Source organism: Colius striatus (genome assembly GCF_028858725.1).
Source record: "Colius striatus isolate bColStr4 chromosome 26 unlocalized genomic scaffold, bColStr4.1.hap1 SUPER_26_unloc_1, whole genome shotgun sequence".
NCBI classification, from domain to species: domain Eukaryota; kingdom Metazoa; phylum Chordata; class Aves; order Coliiformes; family Coliidae; genus Colius; species Colius striatus.
In genome coordinates, this window is record NW_026908395.1 from 43,587 (window position 1) to 58,778 (window position 15,192).

General features: G+C 68.1%; 4 protein-coding genes across 5 annotated transcripts; 1 reads left to right on the forward strand and 3 right to left on the reverse strand.

Annotated features, from left to right (window-relative positions):
• Positions 1 to 510: 510 nt before the first annotated feature.
• Positions 511 to 3,699, reverse strand: FBXO46 (F-box protein 46). Its single transcript, XM_062019638.1, has 2 exons — positions 3,617 to 3,699; positions 511 to 2,489 (listed from the first exon to the last, which is right to left on the reverse strand). Exon 2 carries the CDS (start codon positions 2,434 to 2,436, stop codon positions 604 to 606), a length of 1,833 nt encoding a protein of 610 aa, XP_061875622.1. The 5' UTR covers positions 2,437 to 2,489; positions 3,617 to 3,699; the 3' UTR covers positions 511 to 603.
• A 514-nt stretch (positions 3,700 to 4,213) lies between these two features.
• Positions 4,214 to 8,779, reverse strand: GIPR (gastric inhibitory polypeptide receptor). The gene is made up of 14 exons (XM_062019610.1): positions 8,734 to 8,779; positions 7,939 to 8,012; positions 7,515 to 7,605; positions 7,335 to 7,442; positions 7,130 to 7,251; positions 6,431 to 6,534; positions 6,212 to 6,359; positions 5,862 to 6,021; positions 5,723 to 5,783; positions 5,544 to 5,613; positions 5,382 to 5,470; positions 4,872 to 5,010; positions 4,474 to 4,515; positions 4,214 to 4,384 (listed from the first exon to the last, which is right to left on the reverse strand). Exons 2-14 carry the CDS (start codon positions 7,993 to 7,995, stop codon positions 4,214 to 4,216), a joined length of 1,362 nt encoding a protein of 453 aa, XP_061875594.1. The 5' UTR covers positions 7,996 to 8,012; positions 8,734 to 8,779.
• Positions 8,780 to 9,709: 930 nt separating this feature from the next.
• Positions 9,710 to 10,774, forward strand: OPA3 (outer mitochondrial membrane lipid metabolism regulator OPA3). The gene is made up of 2 exons (XM_062019644.1): positions 9,710 to 9,865; positions 10,100 to 10,774. The coding sequence occupies exons 1-2, from the start codon at positions 9,724 to 9,726 to the stop codon at positions 10,483 to 10,485; spliced, it is 528 nt and encodes a 175-aa protein (XP_061875628.1). The 5' UTR covers positions 9,710 to 9,723; the 3' UTR covers positions 10,486 to 10,774.
• Positions 10,666 to 14,958, reverse strand: VASP (vasodilator stimulated phosphoprotein). Of its 2 annotated transcripts, XM_062019641.1 has the most exons (13): positions 14,874 to 14,958; positions 13,453 to 13,624; positions 13,021 to 13,189; positions 12,884 to 12,947; positions 12,726 to 12,766; positions 12,406 to 12,617; positions 12,206 to 12,315; positions 12,025 to 12,085; positions 11,781 to 11,823; positions 11,646 to 11,691; positions 11,356 to 11,434; positions 11,215 to 11,272; positions 10,666 to 11,069 (listed from the first exon to the last, which is right to left on the reverse strand). In XM_062019641.1, the coding sequence occupies exons 1-13, from the start codon at positions 14,876 to 14,878 to the stop codon at positions 11,032 to 11,034; spliced, it is 1,098 nt and encodes a 365-aa protein (XP_061875625.1). In that variant the 5' UTR covers positions 14,879 to 14,958; the 3' UTR covers positions 10,666 to 11,031. The 2 variants fall into 2 exon arrangements, with proteins under 2 accessions (XP_061875625.1, XP_061875624.1); XM_062019640.1 differs by lacking the exon at positions 14,874 to 14,958 and having other exon boundaries at positions 13,453 to 13,957.
• Positions 14,959 to 15,192: the final 234 nt, after the last annotated feature.

The following is a 15,192-nucleotide window of genomic DNA, read 5'->3' on the forward strand; positions in this document are numbered from 1 at the left end:
CGGACCAGGACGGCGCTTGATTCACGATCGCGGTGGCAGCTTTGGACTGGACTCGATGTCCTTAAAGGGCTTTTCCCAACCTCGACGATCCCTCGTGCACCCCACGGTGAGCCGCCACTCCCCAGGGGGCTGATGTCACCCTCCACGGGGCCAGCACCTCAGATGAGGATGTCACCCTCCACAGGGTCACCACCCTCCATGAGGCCAGCACCTCAGATGGGGACGTTACCCTGGGCCATCAGCCATCAGCCCAGTTGGAATCGTTGCCATGGGGCCACTGCCCTCCATGGCGACATGACCCCAGATGGAGACGTCATCCTCCACAGGGCTATCGCCATCCCAGATTCCACCTCCCACCCTGCTGCTACCACCACCCCCCTCTCTCCCTCTCTCTCTCTCCACCTCCACTTTGTTCCTTTTTTTCCCTTCAAGTTTTGGGGCTTTGATCATTTTCTCTTCTTTTTGGTTTTTTTTTTTTTTGATTTGTTTTGGGTTTTTTTTCCACCTCCTCCTCCGCCCTTTCCAGCAGCCGCTGTGCACAACCTCCCCACTCCACGTTCCCCCCAGAATCCTGCACCACTGTCCCTGCTGGCTCCTGTCCCTTCACCTGCCGTCGTCACGCCGGGCGGCCGGGTGTACCCAGTTGTTATCATGCAAGCCCACCCTGCACCCGGGCGCTTCCTTGTCAGGTCTCCGGCAACACATCCAGTAGGATCGGCCATAAGGCAGGTCGTGGTGGTAGGGCTTGGGGTGCCACCGGCACAGGGACACATCCCCCTTCTCGTAGTGCTTCTTGCACTGCTTGCAGGGGTCATCACGGTACAGGGGGTCACGGTTCCAGCGGGAATCGGTAGCCTGCACCCCGAAGGTCTCAATGATGGATTTGAAGTAGTGACAGGAGCACTTAAGGGCGGCCAGCGCTTGGGTGGGCAGGTAGCTGAAGATCTTCACCATGACGTGCTCCGGCAGCAGTAGCATGTACTGACGGGGCTCCAGCAGCCGCTGGATCTTGAAGCGGATCTCCAAGAAGTCGTGGGAGACGTGACGGTACAAGCGGCACAGCGAGGGGTCGGGGATGGCCGACGACTCCTCGCCGGCCTCCGTGTCTTCCGCTGCTGGCGTCTCCTCGGGGACAGGCAGGAGGAAGAGCTGCCCTGGCGGTGGGTCCTCCTGAGCCGCCGCCGGCAGCCGCACGGTCTCCTCCTTCATCTTCTTGGCACTGTCCTTGCCAAAGAAGACGCATTGGTCCACCACCCCTGTCACCACCACGTCCACATGGAAGCCAGAGGTGCAATCCCGTGCTGATGCTCCCTCAACGCTTCCTTCCCCCATCTCCGGCTTGATCGCAGCTGCCAACGCCTCGCCGCACCCCATGTCCACGTCGGGGCCGTCCCCGTCCCCCTTGGGACTGGCGGTGGCCAGGAGGAACTCCACGTTGTTGGGCAGCGCATCGCGGGACGGGCTGATCAGCTGGTAGAGGTCGCAGGTGATCTTGTCCTTGGCACGGCCACCAGTGCCGCCGCTGCCGCTTGCCGTCCCGCAGCTCATAAAGACACAATTGGGACGTCCGGCAGCGCCCGGCTCAGCCGCGGCAGCCCCGGCACGGGACTCGCGCCCGCTGGAGATGCGGAAGGCGATACGCACCTCACCGGGCCCCGGCGCCGCCGCTGCCGTGGCACACTCAGCACCCGGGCGGTACAGCCCGTTGGGCCGGGTGCCACCGTGCTCCCGCTGCCGTGACTCAAAGTGGGCAACAGCTTCAGCCACCCGGCTGCAGTCGGAGCCACCTGGCGCTTTGGTTTCGCTGTTGGCCGCCTCCACGAAGACAACAGGGGCAGCGGGAGCACTGCAGGGCCGGGGAAAGCTCTGCAACGCCAGCGCCGTCCTCTGCTCCACCAACGCCACCATCTCGGCCACCGACAGCAAATCGGGGGCTTCGCTGCCGCCAGTGGGCGGCTCGCCAGGACACAGGCAAGCCGGGTCTCTGCCACCAGCAGCCCACACTGGGGCTGCTTTGTTCTTAGTGGGGTCATGGCAGCGCCGCCGCCGCTTGGCTTTGGAGCTATCAGTGCCCCAGTTGCCCTTTACCTTCATGGTGCTGGCGCGGCTGCCAGTGCCACTGGCGCTGATGCCGCCGCCACACTGGTGTGCCACAAAGAAGGCCACCTTTTCCTTGGTGTTGCCCGGTTTGATGACATACCAAGTGTCCAGCAGCACCCTCCCTTCCTCCGCTGGTGCCGGAGGAGCTGTGGCCGCATTGGCGGGAGCCGGCGGCGTGTTTTCGGAAGGGGCTCGGGCTCCAGCGGGCTCTTCGGTGGGACGGCAGGTGAAAGGTTTCTTGGTGGAGCTGGGACCGGGGCATGGTTTGTTCTGGGAGTAAGTGCCAAAGGGCCGTGGGCACCAGAGCTGCAGCTGGGGAAAGGCGTTGGGCTCCATCAGGGCACCATCGCACTGCCGACACTGTGGGCTGCTGGCACCCGTGCCCAGGCCTGCCAGGAGAGAAAAGGGGTGTGAAATGAGCCCGTGGCAATGGGGTGAGGGCAGTGGGGACGGCATGGGGCTGGCAGACCCGAGTATGGGGCTGGTAGACACACGTATGGGGCTGGTAGGGACAGCGCGGGGCTGGTGTGGGGCTTCTGGGGACGCTACAGGACATTGGGGGTCAATATGGGGCTGTGAGTGCAAGCACGGGGGGCCGGCGGGGGTGTTAACGAGGCCGTTCTCGTGCCCGTACCGGGTCATTCTGGGGGCACCGGGATTACACGGGGCCGGTGCTCCCCCCACCCCGCCGCACACGCCTAAGCCCCGCCCACCAGCCCCGAAACCCCGCCCACCAGTCCCCAAGCCCCGCCCCTTAAAGCGGCCGCGGCGGTGAGGGCGCCCCCCCGCCGCCTTTTTAACGAGCGGCGGCGGCCAATCAGGAAGTCGCGTTCGGGCCATGCCCATATATGGACGGCGGCGGCGCGGCGCGGGGGCGGGGCCAGAAGGGGGCGTGGTCTCGCGTCCCCGCCCCCGCGCCGCGGACACGATCCCGCGTGGCCCCGGGGGGGGCTCCCACGCGTCCCTGGGTGGGGAAGCTGAGACTGTGACCCTCGTGGGTGACGCGAGGCCGAAGCCTGTCCCCGCCTCGGGCGTGACACGGGGATGCAACCGCCACCCCACACCCGCGCGGCACCGGGACGTGCATAACCCTCCCCACGCACGACACGGGAACGCGCCCCCGGTCCGGCGCAGGGCGCGCAAGGAACCGTTCCCCGCCGTACAAAGGCAGGGCACGGCCGGCACTGTCGTCCCCCCGGGGGCGCGGGCCCGTCCCCCCGCTAAGTGTCACGGGAGGGGGGGGAGAGTCACAAGCCAGCCGCCCCCCCCTCCACGCTCCCGGCGTGGCACGGACGCGGCCTCGGCCCCGCTACAAACGGCGTGTCACTAGCGGGACACAAGGGCCCCGCACCCCGCCTTCCAGCCGCCCCCCGCTACCGTGCACCGGCCCCGGGGCTCGCCCACCGCCCCCGCAGAGCCCCGCGGCGCCCCGGGGCACCCCACGCCCGCGGCCGCCCCCCCCCCTCCCCCGCCGCGGCCCGGCCCCGCCCGGTGCCGCCGCCCCTCCCCCGCTCACCGGGCAGGTGCCGGGCGCGGCCGCTCCGCCTCTCCGCGCCGCTTCCGGGGACCCCGGCGCAGGCGTCCGGCCGCGGCTCCGGGCGCAGGCGCCGGGCGGGGGCCGCTGGGGGCCGTAGTCCGCGCGGAGATTCCGTGCATGCGCCCCGGGGCAGCGGGGAGGGTCTTCCCCTCCCTCCACACACCCCACACCCCCCCCCCCCCGCTCCATCACACGAAGCCCCGGTCGCCGGTGCCCCCCAGTGACACCCCCGATTATTTCACACGAGCCGCTCGTGGGTTTCACGGTTCTTTAAGGTACAAAGGTGGGGACGACGGCGTCTGCACCCCAGCAGCACCCCAAGGTGTTTAGGACCCCCTCCAAGTCCCTCTCAGCACCCCAAGGCGTCAGTGAACCCTTCCAAGACCTTCTAACACACCTCAAAGTGCGAAGGTCATCTACCCCCTCCACTAACCCCTAACCTTGGTGTTGGGGACCCCCAGACTCTTCCCCCCCAGCCATTGGGTAATACCCCCCCCCGGCACCTCAGGAATTCCCCCCGCCAAGCCTCTCCATTTCCCCCCCCAGCAGCTCTCACAGGTGCCCCCACCATCCTCCTCAGCAGCAGCTCTCGGCGATCGGGTGCCCCCCGGGATCGGGGGGAGCTGGGCGCTGGCCCCCCACGGCCACGTATAGGCGGGTGCCACGGGGGGGATGTCGGGGGGGTCCAAGGGGACAGGAGGCACCCAGGCGGCACCGCTGCCACCCACGACGCACCTCTGCCTGCACCTGCGACAGTGGGACATGTCGTGATATGTCACGTCACGACATGCCCCCTCCCTCCCCCGCCCCACGTGTCGCGACGCACCCTGACGCACCTCCTTGTTGACAAAGCAGTAGAGAACGCTGACAACGAGGCCCTTGGGGGTGAGGGGGGTGTCAGACCGGGGGTGTGGGGGCTGCACCCAGGCGAGGGGGTGCACGTGGTCTGTACCTCTCCCGAAATGAGCAACCTCCCTCCCCACCTAAGCATCTATCTCCAGGCACCCCATTAGAGCAGCAACCTCCTGCACCCCCCCACTGCAGCAACCCCAAACCCACCCTATTGCAGCCCTCCCGTTGCACACCCCCCATTGCACCTCTCCATCACATCCCCAGCCCATTGCAGCCCCCTCCACTGCACCCCTCCATCACACCCCTACCCCATCGCAGCCTCCCCATCGCACACTCCCCCACTGTACCCCCCCCCCATGCTCCCTCATCGCCCCCTCAGCACCTGGGAGGAGGACAGCAGCAGCTGCAGGCAGAGCCGCACCAGGCGCAGGGTGCCACCCCCTTGTCCCTCCCCCAGCAGAGCAAAGGCTACTTCGTGCACCCCTAGCAGCGGGATCAGCGTCAGCGTCGACCTGGCCAGCCTGTGAAGGGGTACACTCAGGGACACCCCTGGGGATCCCCTGGGGGGGGGATGGGGACACCCTCAGGGACGGGTCTGGCAGCATTACGGGGATGGGGACACCACACTCAGGATGTTATGGGGACAGGGACATGCATGGGGACATGCTACAGGATGTGACTGAGATGGGGACACCCTGGGGACACGTCTGAGGACATTGCAGGGATGGGGACACATGAGGACATGCTTGGGGGCTGGGGTGGACACAAGGGCATTGCATGGACAGGGATGGTGTGTACAACCCACATCCCTGCATCCCCACGCCAGGGTCACTGTTGTCTCTGTGCCCATCCCCATGTCCCCTCGCCCATCCCAACGTCACCGTGCCCGCACCTGACCCTGGTGTCTCCACGGGACACCTGATGTGCCCGGACTTTGGCCACCAAGATGCGGACGATGCGCACAAACACCACGAAATTCACCTGGGGATGGAGAGAGCAGCAGTGACAGCGCCTGTGACGGCCCCCCCTCCCCCGCCCCTGCTGTGACACCCACCGCCACCGCCAGCAGGATGGGACAGCGGATGATCCACCACACTGCTGCCTTCTCGTTCCTCTCCCAGCACCTGCCGGGTAGCGGGGGGCTCAGCCAGAGGCATGGGTCCCGTTTGGGGACATCACAGTGTCCCCCAGGTGTGACAAAATGGGGAGAGAGGGGGTGTCTGGCAGCCTCACCCCTCATTCTCATAGAGGTATCTCACCACCACCCATGGGACCACAAAGAGCACGGGGGCTCCTGGAGGGATGGAGACAAGGTCAGGGAGAGGACATGGGGACACACGGAGACAATGGGGGGACATTGGGATGGGCTCACCCCAGCCGAGGAGGAGGAAAGCCGGGAGGCAGCGTTCGCCGGAGAAGGCTGCCAGCACCAGGAGCTTATGGAGGAAGAGTCCCTCGGCCAGTAGCCACCCGTAGTTGGCACCCACACAGTACTGGGTGAGAGCCTGGGCCAGCCGGCACCCGGCCACGGCCTGCCAACGAGGACAAACCCACACCAGCACCGAAACACCGGCATTGTGGTGGCACCAGCGTCACGATGCAACCAGCTCCCATCCTTGTGTCCCCCCACCATCACCCACCCACGGGTGTCCTCCTCTTGCACGGGTGCCCCCTCCACGGTTACCCCCCATAAGTGCCCCCTGCCCCCCTGGGAGTGCCCACCTGCTGGCCCAACAGCTGCAGGGGGTGGCCAGGGCCAGGACGCAGGCGGCGTTGCAGCAGCGCGTCCCGTGTCAGGATGGCGCCCGCCCGCAGCACGAAGGAGAGGAAAAGGTTGGCGTGGATGAAGTTGCGGGTGCAACGCAGGCGCCTGCGGGGACGAGCAGGTGGAAGCACCCACGAGTGCCCGGAGAGCACCCAGGTGTGCCCCAGCTCAGGTACCTGAAGAGCAGGAGTAGCAGCAGGGCCAGGACGAGGGCGACGAGGGAGAGGGAGTAGCCCACGGTGTAGAGGAGGCGGAACTGCTCCAGCAGCCAGGCCTGCCACTGCGGGGACAGCGGACACAGGGCACGGGGGACATAGCACTGCACCGGAGCGGCACAGGGCAGGGCATGGTGCAGTCCCACATAGCCCAGCATGGCACAGCACGGCGCAGCACAACATGTCCCGGTGTGTGTCACGGCACAGGGTGGTACAAAGCGGCACGGCACGGCGCTGTGCGTGTTGTGGCACAGCACAAGGCGCAACCCAGCAGTCGCCGGCGGCAGCGCTCGCTGCAGCACAGCCCGACGGTGCATGGCACTGCACAACGTGGGGTACGGCACGTGTCAGCCTGGCACGGCGCAGCCGCTGGCACGTGGCCTGGCATGGGGTGCAGCACAGGGCATGGCATGGGGCATAACATGGTTCATGGCACAGCACAGCGTGGCAGAGCAGAGCAGCGCAGTGCACAGCATGGTGTATGGCACAGTGCAGTGTGGCACAGCAGTGCAACACATCCCAGCACAGCAAACTCCCCGCATGGCACCCCACGGCACATAGCATAGCATCCTTTGGCACAGCACCCTACAGCATGGCATCTCATGGGCACAGCACCCCACAGCGTGGAACCCCTTGGCACAGCACCCCACGGGTCCCCACCTGGAGCGGCTGCTCCTGCGCCACATCCTCACACTGCGAATGGTCCTGCCAGGGCCGCCCGGTCTCGTCTGTCACCCATTGTCCGTCGGGTCCGCAGCGCCGAGCCACGACCCCGTCCTGCACTGAGCAGCCTGTCCTGTCACTGCACAGCACCCACAGACACCCCTGGGACCCCCCGGGTTTGGTGTCATCCCCTTCCATTTACCTCGGTGGTGCCAGGGTAGGTACCAGGGGCAGGGGACGGTGACGGTGCTGTTGGGGGCCGCATCCCCCCAGCAAGCGTACATGTCAAAGCTGCGGTTGCAGACAGGTCCTGGGGGGGGGTGAGAGCAAGGGATCAGGGTGTCCCTGGAGCCCCACCAGTGTCCCCCACATCCCCACTCACCGGGTGCCAGGGGCTCGAGGCGCAGCCGCAGCTCGCAGGCTTCCCGGTACTCGTGCCAGGCGACAAACGTTGCCTGGGCTGAGCGCTCCTCCTGCAAGGGAACACCGTGGGGACACCGTCGAGGGGACACCAGCACCAGGGGCACCACCTTAGGGCCACCACAGCCGCATTCATCACCATGGTGGCCACCGTGACTGGGGACACCACCGTGGGGGGACCAGAGTTGGGACACCATGGTCCTTGGGGGTATGTGTCTGGAGGTGGCAGCTGGGAGGGGGGGTCTTCCTGGTTGGGGTAGAGGTCTCAGTGAGGCAATGGGAAGGTCCTGAGGGGATGCCAGCGGTGGCAGTTGGGGGTCCCAGGGCGTGCGGTGACCCCTGGGTGATGTTGGCGGGATCCTGGGGGGTGTGGGGGGGGGTCTCACCTCGGCCCCAAGCAGGACCCGGCTGAGCAGGGGAGGGGCCACAGCCCAGTGGCCCATGACGGCGACAGTGGCTCCTGGGGTGGGGCGGGGGGAGGGGGGTGTACCAGGGCGGGGGGGCACCGGGAAGGATGGGGGTACCGGTGTCCCCCCCCTCCCCGTTACCGGCGCCACCTCCCCCTTTGACGTCCTCGTTACCAGGGAGCTGCAGGTGGTGCCGGGACGCCTCGGTTCCTCCGGGGAGGGGGCCGAGACCGGGACCCTCCCTGCACCGACATTTCTTCCCATTCCGCACCAGTGACCCCCGCCCCCGTGACAATCTCCCCCTGTAGGGCCGTGGCCACGCGTGGGGACGGCGGGACGGGACAGCCTTCGGGGCGGGGGGGTGCTGAGCGGCGGCTGCCCCCTCCCGCCGGTGCCGTTTCCTCTCGGTGTCACTTGTCCGCTCCCGCAGTATCCCTTGTCCCTCCTCCCGGTGCCCTTTGTCACCTCCCTGGGGTCCCGCGTCCCCCACGCGTGTCTCTCGCTGCCGCTCGAAGTGCCCCCGTGCCCCCTCCGCTTCGCCCCGACACCCCTCTGGGGTGCTGCCGCTGCCCCCCGGAGCCATCCCCTGTGTCCCGTGCCCCCGTGGGTCCTCCTACGCGTGTCCCCCCGCTGCCCCCCTCTCCCCTACGCTTCATCCCGACATCCCCGCAGGCTCCGCAGGCTCCTCCTGTGTCCCCCCGCCTCCTCCGGACCTCGTCGGTGCCTCCCGGGACACCCCCCCCCCCCCTCCCCCCGCCCCAGGACTCCCGGTACCAGCTCGGTGCAGGTCTCCGCCGCCCTCGGGGCACCGGCACCGGCTCCTGCGGCACCGCCCCCGGGAGGGGCGGGGGCACGGGAGATGGGACGGGAGGGGGCACCCGGTGGGGGCTCAGTCGATGCAACGTGACTCGGTGGCAACGTGCATCCTGGCCCAAGTCTCAGGTGGGGGCAGACAGGAGGCTGCCCACGGGGGTGCCAGTGTCACCCACGACTGCTCCAGTGTCACCCACGGGGACTTCAGGGTCACCAGGGCGGTACAGTAGCACCCACAGGTACTACAGGGAATGTCTAATGTCACCAAGGAGTGCTCCACTGTCACCTGGAAGGGCAACAGGCTCAGCCAGGGGGGCTTCACTGTCGCCACGGCTGTTCCAGTGTCACCTGAGGGTCTCCAGCCTCACTCACGGGTGCTTCAGAGTGACTCAGGGACATTCAGAGTCATCAGGTAGGGCACTAGTGTCACTGATAGGTGCTCCAGTGTCCCCCGGGGGGGGTCCAACATCACCCACGTGTGCTATAGTGTCTCCCACGGGGGTCCAGCATCACCCATGGGTGCTGCAAGGTCACCCACGGGGGTCCAGCATCACCCACGGGGCTCCAGCATCACACACATGTGCTCCAGAGTCACCCAGGATGGTCCAGAGTCTCCTGCTGTGCCCCAGCATCACTCACGGGTGCTCTAGAGTCACCCGCGGGTGCTCCAGCGTCACCCATGGGCGCTCCAGCGTCTCTCACGGGGGTCCAGCATCACCCACGGGTGCTGCAATGTCACCCGCGCGTGCTCCTGGGTGGGCCAGAGCCTCCTAGCGTGCCCCCGCCTCACCCACGGCTGCTCCGGTGTCACACACGGGCGTCCTGGGGTCACTAGGGGGCCCCTCGGCGACCCACGGGCGCCCCGTTGCGCGCGGGTCCGCGGGGGCGTGGCCGGCGCGGGGCGTGGCCGGCGCGGGGCGCGCGGCGGTGACGTCGGGCGGCGCGCGCAGGATGGTGGCGGGCGCGTTCCCGCTGGCCAAGCTGCTGACGCTGGGCGCGCGCCAGCTGAGCCGCCCCCTGGCGGCGCGCATCAAGGCCGGGGCCCGCGCCAGCCCCTTCTTCCGCACCTACGTCTGCCTGCCGCCCGCGCAGCGTGAGTGGGGCCGGGGGGACGCGGACTCACACCGCGAGAGGGGGGCGTGGAGACAAAGGACACCGGGGGGAAGGGGAGGAAGGACACCGGAGGGGTGGGGCGGGGCGGGCGGGGGAGGGACGTGGGGCTGCGGGGGGAAGGGGGGGGTGGAACCGGGGGCGGGACACGCGGGGCGGGGGAAGGTCTTGCGGGTGCCCCGGCGCTCCCCGCTGCCCTCCCCGCTGCCCTCCGCAGTGTATCACTGGGTGGAGATGCGAGCCAAGATGCGGCTGATGGGGTTTCGCGGCGCCGCCGTCAAACCGCTGAACGAGGACGCGGCGGCGGAGCTGGGAGCGGAGCTGCTGGGGGAAGCGATCGTGTTCGGCGTGGGAGGGCTCTGCCTCTACTTGGAGTACGCCCGGCAGGCGGGGCAGGCGCGGCGGCGGGAGGAGGAGCAGGCGGCGGCGCTGCGGGAGGTCGGGGAGAGGCTGCAGCGGCTGCAGGACGAGCTGGACGCCGTGGCCGCACGCCTGCCGCCCGGACGCGGCCCCGGACACGTCGGCCACGGCCCGGACAGCGCTAGCCCCGCCGCCGCCGCCGGAGGTGGCCAAGGACACGCGACCCCCGGACCCGGCCGTTAAAAGCGCCCACGTGCTCGTTTCCCGCCGGCGGGTTCCTTCGGGGGCGGGGCCTGATTGGTCGCGCTCCGTGGAGGGCGGGGCCTGGCAGCTGGGGGCGGGGCCAGGGGCGGGGGGGGCAGGAGCGTGTGATGATGATGAGACCCCCCCCACGGGTGACACAGGTGATGGGTGACACGGGTGTCATGTACAAAACAACGGCGTTTACTGTTCGTCAGGGGAGGGGGATGCCCCAAAGCTCTCCCCCCAAAAAAAACCCCAAACCCTAAATAAAAAGGTGAAAAACCCAGAAGTGGCATAAAAGAGACCCCGAGGGGAGGAGAGGAGGGAGGGGGCACCTCACAGTGCTCCCACCATGTGTAAAAAAAAAGGGGGGGGGTCTCCAAAGTGGCGGTGAGGAGGGGGCACAGTGGAGGGGGGGCTGCTTTGGCCCCCCCCCGGCTGGTAAGGCACAGCCTAGGGGGGAGGATCCGGCGTAGGGGGAGTGAGATGAGGGTGGAGGTGAAGTAGGGGAGACCACCTCCCCGACTTTGGGGAGCCTGAGGGGGATTAGGGTGCGTTCCGCTTCCGCAGCTCAGCCACGAACGCTGGAGGGGGAGGAAATGCAGCATTACGGGGGGAGGGTCTCCCCATTGTCCCCCCATTGCCTCCACCCCACAGTACCTTATTGCCCCCTCCTGTCCCGTGGCTTTGTCCCACGAAACACCCCCCCAGCGCCCCGTGCCCCCCCACCTTCAATGATCTCCTCCTTCATCTTCCGTAGCTCCCTCCGCACCTCCTCCAGCAGCTCCTGGGGGGGCAACACGGTGAGAGGATGGGAGGGGGCATCTCCCCGTGGCCCCCCTCCCCACCACGCACCGCCCTGCCCGGTACCTGTTTGATTCGCTCCAGGTCGGGTTCCTCGGTGGGACCGGGGGGGTCGGCGGGAGCAGCTGGGACAGCCGACTTCATCCTGGGGAAGGTGGGGGGCAAAACCAGGTTGCGGACCGCCCCCAGACGGACATGAGTGCACCTCATCTCGTGCCTTGGGTACCCCTGAACCTGCCTGTCCCCCAGCCCTGCAACTTGCTCCCCAAATCCTTCTTGGGGGGGGTAGAGACCCTCCTTGCACCCCAAAAACCCCTCCAGCCTCTGGCCTGTGTGTCTCCCCCCCCCAAACTCACCTTGGCAGCGTGGAGCTGGCCTTCTCCCATGGCCTCCGCACGGGCTCTGCGGGGAGAGGGCAGCAGATAATAGGGGGGGCCTCAAAGGATCTCCCCCCCGCCGGAGCGCTCCCGCACGCCGATGCCCGCACTCACCCGCGGGCTGCCCCTGGGTCCTAGTGCCCGGCTCCGCCTCGTCCTGCGGGGGCGGAGAGAGGGGTCGCGACAGGGGCAGGGAAGTGGATGGGGGGGAAGTGGACACGGAGTGGGAATCCACCGGGATCCGAGTCCAAGGGGATTTAACTGCCCTTGAGGTTGAGGCAGTGGGAATAGGGAGGGGGTTGCACACAGAGCATCCCCCATCAATGCAGGAGCTCCCTAAAATTCGGGGGGCACTTACACTGGCGATGTCTTCGTCCCTCTTTGGTGCTGTCTTGTCCCCCTGCAGGGTGGCTTTCCTCCTGGGGTAGGACAGAGAGGTGGGGGAGGCGGGGGTGAGCATGGGCACAGGGATGCCCCTCACCTTGAGGGGCACTTCTGGGCACAGTGGGGTTCCCCCCCGTCGTGCCCCCCCCTCTCACCGTCGGGCCAGCATGGCACTCATCTCCTCCATCAGCCCCCCCCCAGTGCCCCCCCGGGCACTCTCACCCTTGGGAGGTGCAGGGGGGGGGCCTGCACCCACAGCCTCGTCCTGCCAAGAGAAAGAGGGTGATACAGAGCCCCCCCCCCCCCTGCAAACTTATTGCCCCCACCACCACCCCAGCTGTCCCCCTCCTCTCACCTTGCCCACTTTCCTGAGTTTGGCCCCTGCGATGGCAGCAGCAAAGCCAGAGCCTCCCCCGGGACCCCCCGCAGCAGCACCCGATGCCACCGGCAAGGGGGGGGCTGGCGGGACCCCCGAGGCTGGCGGGGGGCCAGGGGGTGGGGGAGGGCCCAGGGACGGTGGGGGGCCAGGAGGCGGTGGGGGGCCTCCAATGGACACGGCCTGGGTGCCTGGGGGTGGAAAGGGATTTAGCAGGGTGGAAAGTGGGGGTAGGGGGTTTTCTATCCTCAGTGTTGGGGGGTGGGATTCAGCCACGGACCCCCCCCCCCATCACCCACCTGCAGCTGCCACACGGCGCTCAGGCTCCTCCAGCACCTGCCTAGGGGGGAAATGGGTCAGCACCTACAGCCCCCCTGGCATCGGGGGACACCCCCAGCACTCCAACAGCACAGTGAGCCCCCCACCCGCCAGCAGCAACAGTTTGGGGGTCCCTCACCTCTCTTGATGCTCAGGCTCCTCTGCAGCCGAACCATCAGAGTCTGGCCAGGACAGTGGGGTGCCTGGATGAGACATTGGGTCAGACCCCACCCCCCCCATCGGTGCCCACGTTGACCCCCCCTGCCCCATACTCACCCTCCTCCAGTGCCTTCAGGGCTCGCAGGACAGCGGAGGCAAAGAGGGCGGCCTCCTGGGGGGCCCCGAAACTGAGCCCCCAGACCCGACGGGCCTCCCGCCACTGGTGAAACTGGGGGGTGGCCTGGCTGTACCGCAGCCCCCTCCCCAGCGGGCAGTTCAGGACCACCTGCAGGCACCCACAGGCGTTCAGGGGGCAGCCTGGCACCCAGGGGTGCCCCACAGAGCCTCCCCATCCGCACAGCTGCCCCATACACAGCACGTGTGTCCCCCCTACTCAGCATTGCTCCATATCCCCACCCTGCACCCACGGGTGCCCCATAGCCCCCCCAATATCCAACATTCCCCCATAACCCCTACGGCTGCCCCATGCCCAGAATTACCCCATAGCCCCCCAAAGCCCCCCCCGGGTGCCCCCCCAGACACCCTCACCTGCTGGTCGGGCTGCATCTTGCGCCCTACCAGGCGGAAGCCGTTGGTGCCGGGGTGATGGTAGAGCTGGACGCAGCTGACGGTTTGGGGCCCCCCCCCGGCTGCCACCCACTGCTTGTGGGTGTCATCGTAGAGCAGCACCGCTGCCCGGGCGCTGCACAGCACTGTCTCGCTGCGAGGTGGGGGGGACAACACCGGGTGGGCACCCCCCAGGATATGCGACACCCCCAATGGAGTGAGACCCTCTGGGTGTAGGAGCCCCTCACCCCCAACAAAAGCAACCTCCCCCCAAGTGTGGGATCTCCTGGGTGCTGGACCCCCCAGCATAGAGACCTCTCGGGTGTGGGCCCCCCACCTTTACCAGGACTCCCCAAGGACAGCCCCCCCCCCCCCAGGGCTGAGGACCCCCATCTGTACAGACCCTCCCTGGAGTGGGGGGGACCCACAAGACACATCCCCTGGGACCGGGCGTGGGGCACCCCCGGGCTCTGCACACCCCTCACCCAGCAGCGAACCCCCAAGCGCACCCCAACAGCTCCCCCCTCCCGCGCACCCCCCCTTTTTCCTTCCTCTTCTCCACGGGGGCCACAGGCGCCAGCCCCGTCCCTCCCCCACTTCCTCAGGGTTCGGAGGGGACCCACAGGCGCCCGAACGCTGCCCCCCCGCCCCGGGACATCCGGCGGAGGGGGGGCACGGGGCGGGTCAGCGGCTGCTGATGGACGAGCGACCTCAGCGCTCCCCGCACGGAGAAACTGAGGCGCGGGGGGGGAGGTCGCACGGGTCACCCCCCGCCAGGGTCCCAGCCACCACCGGCGCTGGGCACCGGTTCCTGGTGCTCCCAGTACACCCCGATGACCTCGGTGCCAGTTTCCAGTGCCCCCCCCAGTGCTCCCAGTACACTCCAGTGCCTCCGGTACCAGTTCCTGGTGCTCCCCACTTCTCCCAGTCCCAGTTCCCGGTACTGCCCAGTGTGTCCAGTGCCAGTTCCTGGTTGGTCCCCGGTGTTTCCCAGTGCCACCTCCCGGTATTCCCGGTGTCCCCCGTGCTCCAGATACCCCCCAGTGCCAGCTCCTGGTGTCCTCAGTGCCACCTCCCGGTATTCCCGGTGCCCCCCGTGCTCCGGGTGCCCCCTGGTGCCAGCCCCCGCTATTCCCGGTGCCAGTTCCCAGTGCTGCCCGGTGCCCCCGGTGCCAGCTCCTGGTATTCCCAGTGCCCCCGGTGCCAGATCCCCGGTATTCCGGTGTCCCCCGTGTTCCGGGTGCCTCCGGTGCCCGTTCCCGGTGCTGCCCGGTGCCAGATTCCCGGTATTCCCAGTGCCCTCCATGCTTCGGGTACCCCCCGGTGCCAGTTCCCGGCGCTGCCCGGTGCCTCCGCTGCCAGCCGCCGGTATTCCCGGTGCCACCCCCGCCTCGGCCGCTCACCTCATGCTGGCGGCGGGGGCGAAGCGCTGGGGCCGGGCCGGGCCCTTCCGGTAGCGGCGAGTTGGGGTGGGGGGGGAAGGAAGGACCGGCCGGTCCCGGCCCGCGGCCACGCCCCGGCCCAGGCCACGCCCCTCCCGGTAACGGCGGCGGGCGGGGCTCCGCCCTCTTAAAGGGGCAACGGCTTGGAGTAAGCCCCACCGGGTGTTCCCCAAACACCTCTCGTGGGGTGGGCATTGGGAGGGTTCTGAGGGCACTGAGGGCCTCTGAGGGGGGCTCTGGAAGGTGCTGGGAGGGTACAGTAGGGGCTGAGGTGATACTG